This window comes from Dryobates pubescens, chromosome Z (genome assembly GCF_014839835.1).
Source record: "Dryobates pubescens isolate bDryPub1 chromosome Z, bDryPub1.pri, whole genome shotgun sequence".
In the NCBI taxonomy this organism is placed as follows: Eukaryota; Metazoa; Chordata; class Aves; order Piciformes; family Picidae; genus Dryobates; species Dryobates pubescens.
In genome coordinates this window covers 58,661,645-58,680,150 of record NC_071657.1, presented here as the reverse complement: position 1 = coordinate 58,680,150, position 18,506 = coordinate 58,661,645, and the positions used below count along the sequence as shown (strand labels likewise).

The following is an 18,506-nucleotide window of genomic DNA, read 5'->3' as shown; positions in this document are numbered from 1 at the left end:
CTGGTTTATTCTATGTATGTATTGTTTTGGCATTTAGTTCATAGTGAAAATCATAGTGAAACACATAGTTTCATAGTGAAACTCTTTCATGTTTGTTCATTCCCAGTCTGGCTCTAATGCTGTTGCTGTGTTAAAATAACAAAATCATAAATTAATAGGATCGTGTTCTATAGCTCAACAAAACAAAGCACGTGTCTGTGATGGGTGTAAAGCAATATCTTCAAGTTTCCTCTTCTGCAGAGCTTCTGAAGCTTGCAATGTATTGGCTGGGGTTTTTTGCTGCATCTCAAAGAAATTCTGTTTGTAGAGTATTCTTTGGTCTTTTGACTTTGTCCTCATGTTTTTGAAACTTAAGTTAATGACAGTAGAAGTCTATTCATTGCAGTAAATTTAATGATGCATAATATCCTTACTAAATGTTTCTAGTTAAATAGGAAAAGTAACTGGAATAAAACATGCTGTACTACTCGACTCAATGTCCAAACACTTTTAAACTTTGTAATGTAAAATTTAATTTCCTGTTCTCATTAGCAGTTTATTTGATCAAATTTAAAAATCACTGACACTGGAGCAGTAAATTATTTGTCGTGAACGTGTGTAATGATGACTCATACCCAAAGAGTGGGAAAGTTCCTTGTATTTAGACTACCTGTCTTCAGGACTGGTCCATTAGGCTTCTGAGAAGATACTGCTACCCTTCAGCTTGGAATACTGATAGCCATCATGTGTGAGAACAGCCTGTCAGGGCTCATTTACTTGATAAAAGCAGAAAAAGTCAGATACTAGAGGAACACATGGGGAAAAAAATAGTAGTATTGGGATAACATACACCTGGAAAACCAGCTAATTTTACCTGTACCATAAACCAGAATATGTGCTAAAGATTTGTTGGAGGAAAATGCACATGGAGATTATTTAATTAATGGAATTTTTATGCTTTATTGTATCCAAGTAGTTCAATTTCCTTGGTACCGTAGTGCTCTGTAACTCAGTGTCATCACGCAATGCAGTGGAAAGAAATAAATAACATACAATGATGATATAAACACATAACAGATACACACTGAATTCACTGAGAAGGATACATCCTATGGTAAAATAGGAAAATGGAAGCTGAGTTAGCATAATCTGTACATAAGGAGGATTAATGAGAGGGAAGTGATGAATCTGTAATACTACAAACTCAGGCCCTAACAGTTATCAGTCTCCTTTTTTAATATCTTGTTTCTATTAGTTACATTATTTTGTTTGGGTTTTTTTTTCTTTGTAAATTGGATATTGTTGTGATCCAAGCAAATAATAAAAGGTTTAAAATAAAAATAAACCTTCCTACATTTTACAGCAACATCACAATTGAAGGAAGAACACAGTGACATGCAAGAATGGGAACAAGTGATGAAGGACAGAACTGGGAATACTTGACAACAGTAACATTGCCAAATATCTTGTATTGTGAAAGGTCAGCCAGATTCTTCATCACTGAAATTAAGTGTATTTCAAGTAGTCCAGGTTATCTGTCTAGCATGCCATATTCTTTTGAGAGCTTTACAAACAATGACTATCCAGATTTTGCTTTTAGCTGAGCAATACTTCTGTGGTTTGCAAGAGAAATAATGACAAAAACCTAGAACCCAATCTTAATATATTGGTGTAACTAGCAATAATCTGTTAATGGTTTTCTGCTGAAGTGATGGGGTAGGAAATTTAGGGCAGAGAAACAAGGTGCTATATGGCACTTCTGTAGCTGATTTTACTTTTATGGTATGTAGCGGTATCTGATATTGGGAGAAATGGCAAAAATCAGTTGTAACTGCCTCTACAGCACAGTATGTATTTCCTTCCTGTTCTGGAGCATCAGTGTCATAGTTGCAATTCAGCATACTTGGTGGGAGGGAGTATTAGAAAAAAAAGCTCTCCTTAATTCCTTTGGATAGGAGATCTAAGAGTGACAGTGGCTGTGAAAATGTCAACCGCCAGACTTGGCCTGCAATAAACTAGGAACTCGCATTGTCCACTGAAAAAAATACTAAGTGACAAACAGTTAAGCTTGTGTTTGTTTCCAGAATGAAGGCTAAACTGTTGGGTGTTTCCTTTCTCAATTTATGAATTTTTAAATTGTCCTGATTGTTACTGGTACCAGGAATCTGCTACTCTCTCTTTTTTTTTTTTTTTCTTTTTAAATTCATCTGTCAACCTGAATAACAAATTTACTGTACAGAATAACCAAATATGAAATAATACTTCGATTCTTCTGTTTACTTACCTAAGAATAGAGAATTTAATAGTTCATTTTTCTCTTCCCATCAATTGGAACTCAAATGCATGCCCATCTGCTGGTGGATTAGTTTTTACTGCAGTAGTAGTTGGCAACAGCACCTGAAATTGAGGCCTCATTAGGCCAGACATTGTATAAATTCATAGTAGATATTTCTTTCTCAAAGAGTTTAAAATTTAATTAGGCGAGCAAATTAAAGGCTATAAAGAAAATGGGTGCAGGTACATTCCTACATTGAAATATGCCCACAAGTGGTGGTGTGAACACACAAAGGAAGACCCATGACCTTTACAACCTCATTAAGGAAAAATCACCAAAGTTTTTCTTTTTTTGACCTGAGATGTTAATAGTCAAGAAGTCTTTCCTGAAAGAGATGGGGTTTTTTGTTTCTGGCAAAACTATTTTTGGGGTACTTTCTGTGATCATCTTCTTTAAAATGTAATGATACTAAAAGATTCTGTTCTTCAAGGGAGAGATAATGTTGGATTGACTAACATTACCATAGGACTTTTGGTATAAATATGCTGTATCTTGCAAAACTTTCATTTGTATTGTTCACTTTACATGGGGGAAAGGAGGTTTCTGATGGCATAAATATTTGAGGGTTTGGGGGGTTTTTAAATACCTGCCTTTTGACTTTCTTCCACAATGCAGACCAGTTCACCTTTCCAGAGTATTAATCTTTTATTACTTGTTTTATTTTTAGTGAAGCAGCCTTCTGAGGCCAATATGGAGCAACCTTGCCCTGTTCTTTCAGAAGAGGCTTCTTCACAAGAGCCTATGCACAGTCCAAAAGAAAATGAAGCCATAGCAACTGAATTAACTTTTACTGATGAAAATGTAACTCAGATAGAAAATGTACTTGATTTCTGGAGTGGAAGTCTCAAGGTACTTGTTTTGTATGGGATACTTAACAGATGTCAGTGCAATGTAGAATAGGAGTGTAGGCAAAGGTGTGATGATTGTTCTGGGAAATGCTGGTTTTCTCTTTTGATTGTTGTTGCAGATTGCATATAGACAGTGGTATATATTTTATAAAGAGCTTTGGAATAACTTTCTCTGTTAGGGACGTTCAGTAGTTATTCAGTAGTTCATTTACGTGGAGGGTGGTGAGACACTGGAACAGGTTTCCTAGGGAAGATGTGGATGCCCCCTCCTGGGAAGTGTTTGAGGCTGGGTTGGACAGGGCCTTGAACAATCTGGTCTAGTGGAAGGTGTCCCTGTCTTTGGCAGGGGAGTTGAATAGTTTTTTAAGGTCCTTTCCAACCCAAACCATTCTATGAGTGTATGATTATGGCTGGTAATATATAAATAGCCTGTGTATTGTAGTCATCACTGTAGATATTTGTCTCCTTAATTACAAAGTGTTTTGAAGGTTACAAGATTAGAGAGATAAATATTACTAATTGCACAACTGTCCCCTCTTTAACTTTTCAGACAAATGTTCTGACTGAGTTGAGAAAATGGAAGCTTAGTTTGATTGAACAGCTGAAACAAGAAAAAGAGAAACATGCTGCACATGTGAGACAATTGAGCAATGAGACGGAAAACCTGAAGGAGTTGCTGCGTACTTATGAAATATCTATTGGCAGGAAAGATGAGGTAGTAACTCTTATTTCATAATTTAACAGTTCCCCTCTTTCAAAAATGTCCATACTGAATATTGGATCCATATCTTTGAACAAGATGCTTCTTGCAGCTAGTAGCATAAGAAGTAAATAATATATTTAGACTGTATAGTAGAAGAAGAATCATTATTGATGACAGTGGTGTCCATACTAAAAATGGAAACTGAATGTGTTGTGTACATGTATATTGTTTGCTTTTTAAATTTAGGGTTTGTTGTTCCTTATTTTATGAGGGTCACACTGTCTTAGATGAATCTCTTGCTTTAACATTTCAAAAGCATCATTGGGCTGATTTTTCTGGAATTTTAAATGGGCAGCAGCCTCCTAAATGTTAAACAGTCTCTATTTTAGGGTTCTTATGGTTTGTACAAAAAATTCTTATTTCTTTCCACCTTAATAGTATGTTGTGTATGGCACCACATGTATCAAAACTGCTGTGTTCTGACAGGGGCATAACCCAAGTCCTCAGCCTCACACATATTATGAATACAATATATTTTTGTTTTCACATTGTAAATCTCACAGATGCTATTTTAGTGGCAGAAATATACTAAATAACAAACATGGATTTAGGCAAAGACTTCTGTGTGTAGCAAAATATACGCAGCATCAAAAGGTATGTTAGTATGTGACACTTTTTCAACAAAAGTACTTAATTTATGGTATTAACTTCCTTTAGCTTAATGGTCTTAACTAATTGATAATTTATGCAAATTTACTTGTAATTTTAGATAAATTCATTGTTACTTACTTAGATGAGACTACTCAGTTATTCTGAAATTGCTAGAAGTTAAAATTAGTCAACCTGCAAGCGGATAAAAGTAGTTTAAACTAGATTTAGTTAATGGTACAGTATTGTGAAGAACTTATTCTTTAAAATCTAGAAATGGATCTGCTTTAAATTACCTTAAGTGGATCAAATTTATATGTTTCTGACTTTGGTATTGTTAACATCTTAAATATCACTAGGCAAAAACTTAGGTTCTTTTATTAGACATTCTGAAGACTGAAACTGTGAGAAATCCTGTAATGAAACAAAACATAATTTTGTACTATTTGCTAGATAGCTTTGTTGATTTAAGAGCTGGATTATTTTTTTTTAATTATCATTCACTTCATTGATGCATGTTTAATATGTAGCATATGTTACATGCAGTAAACATGAAGATGTGTTAGCATATAACGTCATAAAACATCAACATCCTTATGCAGTAGTTAAAATAACTGTGCATTACTCCCAAGGGTCCCAAGGCTGGTCACTGTTACTTATTGGTGTTGCTCAGATGCAAATGATGGAAGAATCTCTCTTAAGTTAGGCAAAAACATGCAGAAATAGTGTTTTGGTGTACACAGTTTGCATCATGCCTGGCCTAATTTTTAATTGGGGAACTCATCTGTTGCTATATAGTAATTAAAACGTACTTGGAGATTGGAGATAAAAGTTCCAAGTTGCGTTCTTTGCCTTTCAAATGTTTTTATTGCAATAGGCCTATATGATACCATTCATGAGAACTTCTAAAGAGAATAACAATTTCTAATCAGATTTTTCTAGTTAATAGCACCTCTATAGCTTGTTTATTCTGTTCAGACAACTGAATAAGCTTTCTGCAGATAAAGTGTTTATTTAGACTGCAATTAATAATGCACTGATCCACACTTCCACTGTGAATGTTTCTGTTCTATCAAAATTGTCTTTGAAATAAGTGTCTCTTCTGACGTTATGCTGCAGTAGCAACTATAAGGAAGTTGCACAGAAGCCTGCAGATGTAGGATGAAATAACAATTCACTTGAACTTTTCATAAAACTGCATAGTTTAAGTGTCTTAAGTGCCACAGTGTGAGTGATAAAGACATAGAAGTTTTTCTTCTGACTTCAGCTCTGATTATTTCCTGCTGGATTAGAGTAAGGGAAAGATGCAGTAGAAAGCATCTGTTAAAAGCAAGTGAAAAACAATTGATGTGGAAAGTACATTCTATTTGACTATGCAAACATCATAGCTGTTGAAATAGTGTTAATAAATACATTTGCAGGTGATTGCTAACTTGACTCAAGCATTAGAGCGGCAAAAGGAGAGAGTAGACTTGATGAGAAATTTTACACTGTGGCGAATTCAGCATGTTGAAGCCAAACAACAGGTATGTGTGCAAAATTAAAATGTGATGAAAATGAAACCTTTAAACTCAAAAGGGTTAGAGGTATTGCAGTTCCTGTTAAGAGTTTGAAGAAACTATGCTTTTATTTAAGAAATTACAGAAATAGTAGTTTGACAGTGTCAAATAACTGTGTGAAAAGATAACTCTGGGATGGAGAAAAAAGATCAAACCTATACTTGTCTTATATTGCTGCAATTATCATGATCAGATTAAAGCAAATCATTCCAGTTTACAGTACCTACATTTTGAAGAAGGTGCAACCACGTTACATTTGAATAGTGACATGATACAGCATCATATTTCTTGGGGAAACCACTTCCACAATTTAAAGCTTCAGCTGCTCTCATTTGTAGCCAGAACTAAGTGCCAGTTGCACACAAAACGTTGAGCATTGTGTCAGACATCAAACAGTAAAACAATAAATCGGTAACTTTTCTGACATAGTTCTCATGTCAAGACCGCAAACCTTTCCCATTCCAGGGTCTTAAGAACAAGAAGCTGTATTCAAGACCTTTGTTTGTTGGTACAGATCCCTGGGTAGGCTAGAATAACAGAATTGTCATCAAGAACATTTTAAAGCATCTTCAAGTCTAAATGTATTAATAAGATGCTAGTCATCAGCAATCTTTATGACTACAGACTTGATATGATTCCTGAAGTGACTCAAAATATGCCATGTACCCACTGCATGGCTTCAGATATGCATAGTTACACTGTATATGTGAAGCTGTAGTTTAAGTGCCGTTGGACTGACATTGTGAAACACTTTCTGCAGCCTAGGAATTCACAAATGTGGCTGCTGATGCTGTGTTTGTGTACTACACTGCCGCACATGTAACTCGGTTTAGGCATTTCTACTGCGGTCTTTGTAACAAGCTGTGAACTGATCATCCACACTATGAGTACTCAAATTTTTAGGAAACCTGGACTTGCATATGATGTGGTTATATTTCTTTCTAAAGGAATATGCAAATAGAATAGCAGACAGACAATTTCAGACGGCTTTGATGAAGAAAGTGTGGGTGGCGTGGCGCTCCCTTAGTGAAGAAAAATGGAAAGAAAAAGTAACAAAAGCATGTCAGTCAAGGGCAGAAGATGTCTGTGTTCAGCTCACCAATGATTATGAAGCCAAAATTGCTGAGGTAAAATTAAGTTCCTTACTTTTTCCCCCCTTCACTTCTCCACCCCCACCCTGCCAGAGTATCTTATCAAACTCAAAAAAAAAAAAAAAATTAGGACTTTCTAGCAGAGTAGAGCTGCCTAAGTAGAATCCTAGAATTGTTAGGGCTCAAAGAGACTTCAAGGATCATCATTCCAGCCCCGTGGCCATGGGCAGGGACACCTCACACTAGATCCGGTTGCTCAGGGCCCCATCCAGTCTTGCCTTAAAAATTTCCAGTGATGGGGCTTCTACCACCTCCCTGGGCAACCTGTTCCAGTGTCTCACCATCCTCATGGTGAAGTACACAGGAACTGATGAGATACAAGATCTCTACTGTGGTTTCTAGATACTATTTTTATTTTTTCCTACCTGCATCCAATATAAAATGCTGCTGCTCTGCACACACGAGTGAAGTAAATTTGACTCTTTCTTCAAATGAGACCAATCTCTTACTTGTCCACCAAAGGGGATGGTATTTCTTTTCTAAGAGCATGCTGTTAATATTGGTTGTGCATTTTGAGGTCTTACTGAAGAAGACAATGGAAAGATTTTGTTATTATTGTGAATGATCATGATGAGTACTCTGTTTTTTTTCTGCAATCCCTGTTCTGCTAAATGCTGAATATAAGTTTGCCTTTGCCTTCAACTTGCCAATTAAGCTTATTGAAGAATTTTCAGAGCTCAAGGGGAAGTTATCAATGTGTGCATTGATGCACAGTAAGTAAATAAAGTTCTAAAATGCATATTTTAAAGCTTTGTGATTTTAGAAAGCAATTAAACACAGAATTTTAAGAATGGGATAACCAAATGACATACCAGCACAACATTGGTAAGTAGCGAGCTACAAAGCTAACTTGGTCTGTCTTTTCTTAGCATTTTTAGGTTTTTGCAGTAGCTAGAAAGGAAAGATTGCTGATGACAGTTCTCTGTATGCTTAAATAGTATTCTGGAAACATTTATTTTTCTATTGAGCAAATCCATGTTCATGTGGAAATCTAGCTTGTGCCAGACACCTAACATATAAAAGACAAAACCTTACAAATTAAATTTCTGCTTAGCTGATCATGTAGAGTCTGACAGTCCTTTCAACTGCACTCCTGTCCTCAGTATGCTCTACTACAAATAATCACAGAATCACAAAATGGTAGGGGTTGGAAGGGACCTCTGGAGGTCACCTAGTCAAACCCTCCTGCTAACTGAGGTATGCCTAGACTAGATTGCACCAGAGCACATTTGGGCAGTCTCCAGAGAAGGAAACTCCACAGGCTCTCTGGTCAGTCTCTTCCAGTGCTCCATCACCCTCAAGTAAAGAAGCTTTTTCTTATGCTTAGCTGGAGCTTCCTGTGTTCTAGTGCCCCTTGTCCTATCATTGGGCACCACTGAAAAGAGTCTGGCTTCATCCTTTTGGCCCCTCCTGTCTAGATATATAAACCTAGATACAAGTATTGATAAGATCAACTTCTCAGTCATCTCATCTCCAGGGTAAACAGCCCCAGGTTCCCTAATCATTTCAGTGACCTTCTGTTGAACTCTCTCCAGTAATGCTCCGTCACTCTTGTACAGGGGAGCTCAGAACTGAAAACAATATTCCAGGTTTAGCCTCATCAGAGCAGAATTGGAGGGGAAAGGGAAATTGCCTTGACCTGCTGGCCACACTCATCTTATTGCACCTCAGGATACTCTACTGTACCATTGTGGTATAGTACAAAGAAATGACAAGTAGCTGCTTATCTCTGGTAAACCTGAGATTTCGAAGTGAAAATGCATATCTTTGTAAAAGTATTAAGTGATTTTTAAGGCTAAGTAAGGAATGTATTTGTAGCTCACATTTAAAAGTGCAAGATGACTATTTTCTTACTCTCTTCTGTAGTTAACTGCTGCCTTGGACCAGGCAAAAGCTGAGGTTCTGCGAATGCGCTTTCAAAGAGAGCAGTATGAAGACACCATGAAGAAAGCCTTTTTGCGTGGTGTGTGTGCTCTGAATATGGAAGCAATGACCATGTTTCAGGGCAAAGACAGCAGTACAGAATCTGGTCAGTGTAAAAGCAGGTCTAATCTGATAACATGCCGGGGGTTTTGTTGGATTGGCTAGTTTGGGGTTGTTTGTTTTAAAGGATTCTGCTTGATTTTTTTTTTGTCTGCCTTTTTTAACCTGAGGACTTCTGGCAATATAGAGTTTATCAAACTCACTGCTTTGCAAAGTCCTGTTGAATATGTTGAGAAATATTCTAATGCTGAAATCTGTAGTGCTGAACATGTTCTCTTCATCCTATCTTGCTAGGAGTAAGTAAAGGCAGAACAAAAGGCCAGGGATGGCAGGCTTCCTAATACATTGTGAAAGATTACACAGAATCCTATTAGCGTCCAGGTTATGGGGACATGAGTGGGAAATCCTGGAAAAACCTCCTCTATCCTCAGGAACCTCAGTGTACAGTGCTTTACCCATACATGTCTGCCTCCTTGCCATTTATTACAAAAAAGGCAAGTAAATCTCACAGATTCTGTGTTTAGTTGGAGTTACTGTGCCAGAATGGAAAGCAGCAGTGTAGTTATATCAGCAACACACTTGCGAAACATACGCAGTTACACAGGAAGGAGCTGCACACCCTTACTAACGTCAAGAAATCACCCCCTTGGAGTGAGACAAGCTATAGCAGTAGGAGCATAACTGTGCTGCTGCAGCAGTCCACATTAAAGAGAAAATAGCTGTGCCAGTAGGGTTGTCACATCTGTATGTGTGACTTAACCAGCTGTACTGGCAGCAGTTTGTTAAAGGCCTTAGACAAGTAACTTGAGTTCCTAAGGCTTACATAATCTTACACCAGAAGATTCTGAACCACTTCAGAGAAATTTGCCTGTCAAGGTCCCTCTGGAGAGCCCTTCTACCCTCCAACAGATCAATACCTGCTCCCAACTTGGTGTCATCTGCAAATTTACTGATGATAGACTCAATCCCCTATCCAGATCATCGATAAAGATATTGAACAGGATGGGGCCCAGCACTGATCCCTGGGGGACACCACTATTGACTGGCTGCCAGCTGGATGTGGCACCATTCACCACCACTATCTGGGCTCATCCCTCCAGCCAGTTCCTAACCCAGCACAGAGTGCTGCTGTCCAAGCCACAAGCTGACAGCTTGGCCAGGAGTTCACTGTAGGGGATGGTGTCAAAGGCCTTGCTGAAGTCCAGGTAGACTACATCCACAGCCTTTCCCACATCCGCCATGCAACAGACAATGGTGTGAAATAGGAAAGCTTTTTTTTATTTGTAAACCTGTAAAGAAGAGGGTAAGTACAAAGGAAATTAAGATAATTGAGCTCTGAGATGCAATGACCAATCCCTGTGGTTCGTGGACCAAATATTTTGCTTGATTTGTAGTACAGAGCATGAGCTGATGATATTCTACAGGGGCAGAGTGCCTAGAGCTCTTGCTGTGCTTCACAGTGCTGGAGTGCCTTTACCCAACTTTTCAGGTGTCCAGCATTGTGCTTTTTAATTGTCTTGGATCAGTGTGCTCTTCATCAGTCTTCATAACATCTCACAGTCTCTATTGTCCTTAGTACCATGCCTGTCATCTTCTTCCACTGCCTCTTGTACCACCTCCCTCCAGTGTTTGAGGCGCACTGTTTCCTTTCTGCAGCCAGATGGTGGGTTTGATGTAGGTAGTTACATAATTACTTAATTATTTAATATAGTTGCACAACTGTTCATTCTTCCTCAGGTATAACAGAAGACTGAGCAGGACACCAAGGGACTTGAGAGAGCAGATTAGCAGACATCAGATCAGCTGTCTGTTGTGATTTATTCTAGTCATGTAATCTGTGGAGGTCTGTACAGCAGTATGGTTATATTTATATGAACGCTGCAGCTCCACCTCCTGTTGTAAGCAATAAAAGCAGAATTTGTTTCCTTGTTATTACAGTGTACATTTTATATATATGTATGTGTGTATATATATATAAAATGTGCAAATAACCTGTGTGTATATATAGAGTACACATTACAATGCAGGTTACTAATAGTGTGCCAATGTCACAACCTTAATGGGCCCAGTGACTCCTTCATGGAGTCAGTGTTGATGGTCTGAAGTTTCTGGCTGGTGTACTGACAGGTTATGTTTATCTTCTTCCTTTTTTTTTTTAAATTTATTATAATACATTTATTCTTAATATCCTTAATTGAAATAACATTGGAGCCCCAAGAACACAGATCTTTTTACTTAAAAAAAAAAACCCTAATGCTGCATTTTTAAATAACATGAATCAGACCTGGTTGGTCTGTAACCATATGTTGGCCCTGCCTGTGCTTAATTAACCTTAGGGTATGTGCACATACATATATATGTATGAAATGCATATTGTGGCATGCTTTCACTTTTGATCTTTCAGTATTGCACCAAATGGAACTACCTTCTTTGCATTGTTCCTGCTCACTGAAAGATTCTTTTAAAAAAATAACCAAACCAACCAACAAACAAATCCAAAGCAGTTAACAGCAGACCAACAAATCCCAGACGAAAAAGAAAAACCAACCACAGCTACCACACGGTGTCACTGTAGTCCCTGGAATGAGCAAGTTTCCCTTGTCCTCATACTGCTGCTAGCATAGTTTGTTTCAAAAATGGGAAAGTAAAGAAGAGTATCTCCTGCAGCTTCCTTTAAGGAAGTTCATAGGCTAAAGGAGAAGGCTGAAACTGCTTGGAGAAGATATTAGGCCTAGGTCTGCAGATCTGAACTCCCCAGGACATCTGCATTGTGACACAAAAGAATTCTAAACAGATTTTATGCAGGCTCAGGCTTGCACAGCTGCTGGGTAGAGATGAGGGCTGTACAATGCCTGTAGATCATCCTAGCCCTACAGCCAGTATGTGGTCACTGTCTAGCTGTTGTATTTGGAGATGAGATGCTACCAAGCATGATTTACGCCTCTGAAGCTGCAGTACTTTCTCAGGGAATTAAAACTGGCTTTTTACTGATGGTGAGCCACCTGGCATTTTACTGAAGTTGCACCCTTGCAGAAGTCTAGTATGGCCTTTCTGTAGTTTGCTGATCTCTACCCAAACTGGATCTTGGCCTTTAGTGTAAGAACAGCTCTTGCATGCTGGATTTAATACTGGCAAGTAGCATGAAAAACCTCAGCTCTTAGCACTACAGATATGTGACAAGCACCACAGGGATGTTAAGACATAACATCCTTATGGAAAATATTGTGAAAAAGAAGGGTCAGTTACAGGAATGCTTTTATGCATATGCACACACACACGTGAAAACCAGGCTGATCCTTTTAATTAGAAACCAGAAGGAATAGCAAAATTTTTATGGTGTCTTAATCTGCCCTCATCCCCACTTCCACCAGCAACCATTCTTCAGCAGGAAGACATGGCGGTCACATTACTTTATGTTTCTAATAATAAATGTAGGAAGTAGGAGAAATTTCAATGACACCTTTGTTGCAGGGAAGCTACCTCCGTCACAGTATAATGTGCCCTCATCACCGCTGCCACCAGCAACCACTCTTCAGCAGGAAGACATGGTAAGTGTGTAGCTAGTACAGAACTGTCTTTGCTAGTAATATGTAATGTTTTAAATCAGAACAAAATGGGTCAAACCAAACCAGCATGTTAAACTGGCTATTTTCCCAGCACATAAGTGAGGGAAAAGTAACACAAAAAAACTCTCAGGATTGAGACTAAAAAAATAGTGAGATAAAAACCGAGTTTACTGAGCAGAATCAGATAAGCATAGTACCAAATGGAGTTGCCTTAGCCTATTTGCAGAAAAAGCATGGTGTAAAGCAGCAGTGAGTAGAAGCAAGCGAGCCAAAAGCCGAAGCCAGGAAACTACTCCCCCATCCCTCCTTGTCCCGCTGCCATCCCAGCAGAAAAGAGAACACCCGAGAACCCAGAAGCAGCAACTGGAACAGGAAGCCTCCCACTTCACTTGACAGGAACTTCAAGGCCCGTAATACTTTGCTCCAGCTAGTACTTTCATTTTTGGAGCTGGCATGACCGCAGCACAGTACAAATAACAGCTGCTGTTTATTGTGTTATCAGTCCATAACACAATAAAAAATAACTTCCTCTTTTGGAGCTTTTGAGAATAAACCTATAGCCCATCACTTGATGGAATTTGAAGATGGTCTAATGGTAAAAAGAAACCTGTAAGTATGTTCAGTCTGCATTATATAACTTAAGTGACTGAATCACAGCTGCTCTGATTTTTGTTTTGGTGAAAATGTGTTAACCTAATGAAGACAAGGAGAATTCTTTAAGATTCTTTCCTGGAAGAAAAATGGTTTAGAGAGTTTTTTAACAAAAACTGAGCTTAATATAATCTGAAAAGAAGAAAAGCTGGCTTGGCTTGAAATCTCCTTTTAAAGAGTGCTACATATATGGACACTGAGAGAACTCAGCTTTTCTCTCTGTCATGTCAGCTTAGCCAGATCATTAGCTGGTAGGCTGGATGCTCTGGGCCTGACCTGGAGTCATCCCGAAGGTGTTACCGCTGTAAATTTCATGCTAGAGAATAGTTTGGAAGAGAAATGTGCTTGCCTCTGTTCCGATTTTTCATTCTAGTAGTATCATGTGCTATTTACACTATTTGCACCTTTTTTAGGCAGGTACTTTTAAATTAGGCAGAAAGCAGTCAGGTTTTTGACTATTCCAGTTACCCTTCTAAATCTGACTTCTTTGCAGATGTTTTGTCTCTAGTTTTACTATCTAAAGAGTAAAATGTACTTTCTATAAAGTTACGCTCATTCTTTGTAAACTCTGGTTTCATTCACAGTTTTCTACCCACCTGGGCCATGCAAGCACTTCTCAGACCAGGCTAGATTCCCATTCTTCAGTAATTGCCAGTAGTACAGCTGCAGGATCTGGTGTGGCATCAACTCAGAAGCCGGTAATATGACAAAATTAACTTTTATAAGGCGTAATTATATCTTAGTTTGGTTGTCATTACTTGTGCATTTCTCAGAGCAGCACAAGTGAAGTTTACGTGGCTTTGTGAAGACACTGAACTTGCATATGCTCATTAATGTTACAGAAACCTATTTATGTTAGGAGCAATTTTTAACTCTTTTTGGAGGTGGGAGTTGGATTGTGGCAAAACAAATAACAGCAGAGTAGCTGTACATTACAAACAGTGCAAGAGGAGCAAATGGTGTCTCACATGATAGGTTTTTTGTTGTGGAAGAATGTACTTTGTTTTAGCATCCTCCTATTTGAAGTCTCTCCCTTGTCCCCTCTTGTTGCTAAACTGTCGTTACTTTTCTCCCCTGTCTGCTGTATTGCTTTCTTTTTCCCCTATGATACAGTTTGCTGCCAGCTGTCAGAGAAGGGTGTCAAATTTTCCTGCGTGGAAGCTTTTATGTCTCTGCTATGTTAGTTATGCATCCAGTGAGCAAAACTAAACTCTCCATGCTGCTTGAATTTTGTCAGATTGGCCTTCCTTCCCTCAGGACAGATGTTGAAACACTCTCTCATACTTTGACTGGATAAAGATGGGATAAACCAGGTTACAGCTAGATGGAGCAAATTCAGCCCCATATAACGTAACTAGATTACCTGCAATCTCCCATGTTCTGTTTAGGCATGTGGCTGATTAAGCAGACATACTAAAGCATTGTAGATAATACATTTAGAATATTTTAACAATGAATGCTTAATTTGTTTATAGCCCATGGCGAAAGTAATAGCATCGTCTCAACAGAAAGCAGGAAGAACAATCACTGCTCGGATAATGGGCCGAGCTGATATGGGACAAAAAGCCAGAATTTCTGGCAGTTTAGCAGTGACGGGAGTTGCTCCACCCATGAGTTCACTCATTGTTGAAAAACATCATCCAGTCACTCAGGTAAGTCAGGATTATGCTTCTAACAGTATTCTTACTTCAACACATCTGTGGTAGTGGTTAAAGGAAAAACGGCCGTTGCAAAGAGGTACTAGACAAGACTCAGGCTTGAGGCATGTTTAAATTAACAAACAATTCTGTCAGTGGGCTGGGCAGAAGGCACTGGTGAGGAGAAGTAATTATTGCAGCTTTAATCCATTTGTCTTGTTTCTATAGTAATTATTTGACAGGTATAATAATCTTGGCTTTCTTGGCCAGCTCTGCCATGAGTCTTTCTCTGTTGAAGTAGTTAGTTGGTACAGCAGTGTTTGGTGGCATCACCATGCAACCACAGTTTAGAGAAAAGCTTTGTAGTGTATATAGCAGGAAGAGTAACTAAACCAGAAACAGCAGAGCTATGGATTATCCTGAGCATAGCAAATTAGGGTGGGAAAAAGTAAAACCCTTGTCAGGAGGCTGTCAGGTTTGTCAAGCCTGTGGCTTGTTCTATTTTGAGCATTACCTCCCCAATTCATGCTGAAGAAAACACTGAAAGTGAGTTAATAGTGTATGAAAGCAATATACCAGACTCTGAACAGTGCCCTAAATAGCCTAGGCAATCACTACACTTTTGGACCAGGCTGAGCAAAAAAGGTTTTAAGTGGAGGTGTGTGAAAAAGTTGAAGATTAATATTTTTCTTTTATTATTATTATTTATTTTAACTGATAAAGTAGGATCTGAGTTTTCCCTGTGCTAAGAGTCCTGTTTCTCTTCATTGATTCTGACAGAAGCAGCAGAGCAGTATCAGGTCCATTAATCTGAGCTGGAGTTGCTAGTAGCTGTGAGAGGGATTGTTCTGTTTTCACTCATTTCCTGTGATGAGTCAGAGCCCTGTGACAGGCTGCTTTCAAGAATTTGGGCTCCTAAGCAGAAATTCATACTCAAATTGTATGTCCTTAGGGGGTTACAGGTTTGATTTCTGTGACAAAATTTCCTGCATTCAGGTTGTGAGACTAGTGTGAGACAAATACTTGAAACACTGTACCAAAGACTGACTTCTAAAAATGCAATAAATGTGACAGTCCCCCAGCTGCATTCTATAATCTTTCTCCAAAGACATGCCTAAGTGAAAGTCAGTCAGATGAAGTGTTTATCTTGAATTAATCTGACAGGGGGGAGAGTTTTACCTTGACTAAAAGTAGAATGACTACTGTTTGTTACAGTCAGGTGGCTAGGTGTTTGTAGGAGGAAATTCATTGTTATAAAACAAATGCAAAGCTATTCAGAGACTTCCTCATAGCTAATGCTAAACTTCAAAAGGAAAGGTGGCATGATTACATTACAGGGGAAAACTCTGAACAGTTTGCTAGAAAAATAAACCAACCTTGAAATACAGTTGAGATGATAAAAGCTTGTCATAGCTAGTTAGTTGGAAATGTTGCATTTTGTTCTAAGAAGTATATTTCAGATAAAAAAGGGGGAAAATGTACTCCTGTTAAAGAAAACCCTTGTGGTGTTTTGGGTTTTTTGAGAGACATATTTCAGTTCGCTGGATTGCAAATCTTCATGTTTAAAGTGCAGCTCACAAGGAGCTGTATTAGCGCGGGGGTTTTGGTACTGTTAAGTCTTTTGATGTATCTTGATTACTTTTCAGCAAACCATATCCCAAGCCACTGCAGCTAAATATCCTCGAACTCTGCTCCATTCTTCTGGTTCTGCCACCGTGAGACCTGCAGGACAAGCTGGGCAAATGCTTCAGGGCCAGATTCATAGCAGTGTTCAGTCAATAAAAGTTGTTGACTGAGTGGTTATCTTTCTCACCAGTGGAGTTTTTTATCAAGGTACAATTTAAACCTCTTCCCAGTCTTTTCAGATTTGATGTAGGAAGGCCTAAAGTATGTATCATGTTTTTACCCTTGTCTAAAAATACTTCTTTTAAGTAGAAGTACTTTTATGGTAAGCATCTGGAGGGGAACTTGAAATGTTGTTCTGCCTCCAAACTATTGGAGAACTTCTTTTATTAAGATAAACACTTTTTGTTTAAGGAGTCTTTTGCACACTTTTAAATAAAGAACGTAACGTCATCTTTGTGTAAATCTCTTTGTTTAGTCCCAGTGTTACCAACATCTACTTCTGAGTGAAAACAAAGTTTATTTTTTGTTATATATGCTTCTGGTAGTGTATGCAACTAAGTATAGTTGACATGCTGTAGCAGTTTGGGCCGGGTGCCCTCTGCTGTGTTCATATGAGGGATGCTTCCTGTGTCCCGAAGGAGTCCAGCCCAGTGGGTGGAGACAGGAAGCCAGGTATTTCATCCCATAATACCCTGCTCCCCTATAAGATCTCAGCGGGGGTCCTGGCACTTCCTCTTTTCTCCCCTTGCCGCCACCTGGTAACTGGGGGGAGATGTCTCCCGGCCTTTTGGGCCTAACTTAGGCCCAAGGCCGGGCGGATGGGCAGTCTCACATCTGGCCAGCTGAGACTAGCCTAGCAGTGGAGGCAGGGGAGAAGGAGCCCTGGGGGTCTTGGGTGTACCCTCAGGTGGGATGGGATGTTTCTGGGTGTGCTTTGGGGTCTCTTTTGTCACTGCACTTCTGGCTCTCTGTAAACATTCACCGCTTTCCATTTAAACTTTCCACCACTTTTGCAATCTGCTTGTCTGAGTCTCATTTTCGCCCATGGTGGGGAGGGGGTCTGCCTCAACCCATTACACATGCATTTTAGAATACATAGAATAAACCAGGTTGGAAGAGACCTTCAAGATCATCGCGTCCAACCCATCAACCAATCCAACACCACCTAAACAACTAACCCATGGCACCAAGCACCCCATCAAGTCTTCTCCTGAACACCTTCAATGATGGCAACTCCACCACCTCCCTAGGCAGCCCATTCCAACGGGCAATCACTCTCCCTGTAGAGAACTTCTTCCTAACCTCCAGCCTAAACCTCCCCTGGTGCAGCCTGAGACTATGTCCTCTTGTTCTGGTGCTGGTTGCCTGGGAGAAGAGACCAACCTCTGCCTGTCTACAACCTCCCTTCAGGTAGTTGTAGACAGCAATAAGGTCACCCCTGAGTCTTCTCCAGGCTAAGCAACCCCAGCTCCCTCAGTCTCTCCTCATAGGGCTTGTGCTCCAAACCCCTCACCAACTTTGTTGCCCTTCTCTGGACTCGTTCCAGCAAGTCAACATCCTTCCTAAACTGAGAGGCCCGGAACTGGACACAGTACTCAAGGTGTGGCCTAACCAGTGCAGAGTACAGGGGCAGAATGACCTCCCTGCTCCTGCTGGCCACACTGTTCCTGATGCAGGCCAGGATGCCATTCGCCCTCTTGGCTGCCTGGGCACACTGCAGACAGGAAGACTCTAATCCTGGCAAGCTTTGTAAAAACCTGAATCCCAAATGAAGCTAGGTGCCAACGTACTTTGTATGTATTTCAACACGTAATTTTCAT

At 39.3% G+C, this 18,506-nt stretch overlaps 1 protein-coding gene across 1 annotated transcript; it reads left to right on the top strand.

Moving 5' to 3' along the window:
* Window positions 1–2,486: 2,486 nt before the first annotated feature.
* Window positions 2,487–17,118, top strand: POC5 (POC5 centriolar protein). The gene is made up of 10 exons (XM_054177780.1): window positions 2,487–2,496; window positions 2,982–3,163; window positions 3,713–3,877; window positions 5,935–6,039; window positions 7,020–7,199; window positions 9,090–9,252; window positions 12,636–12,754; window positions 14,008–14,121; window positions 14,899–15,075; window positions 16,707–17,118. Exons 1-10 carry the CDS (start codon window positions 2,487–2,489, stop codon window positions 16,854–16,856), a joined length of 1,365 nt encoding a protein of 454 aa, XP_054033755.1. The 3' UTR covers window positions 16,857–17,118.
* The last annotated feature ends 1,388 nt before the right edge of the window (window positions 17,119–18,506 follow it).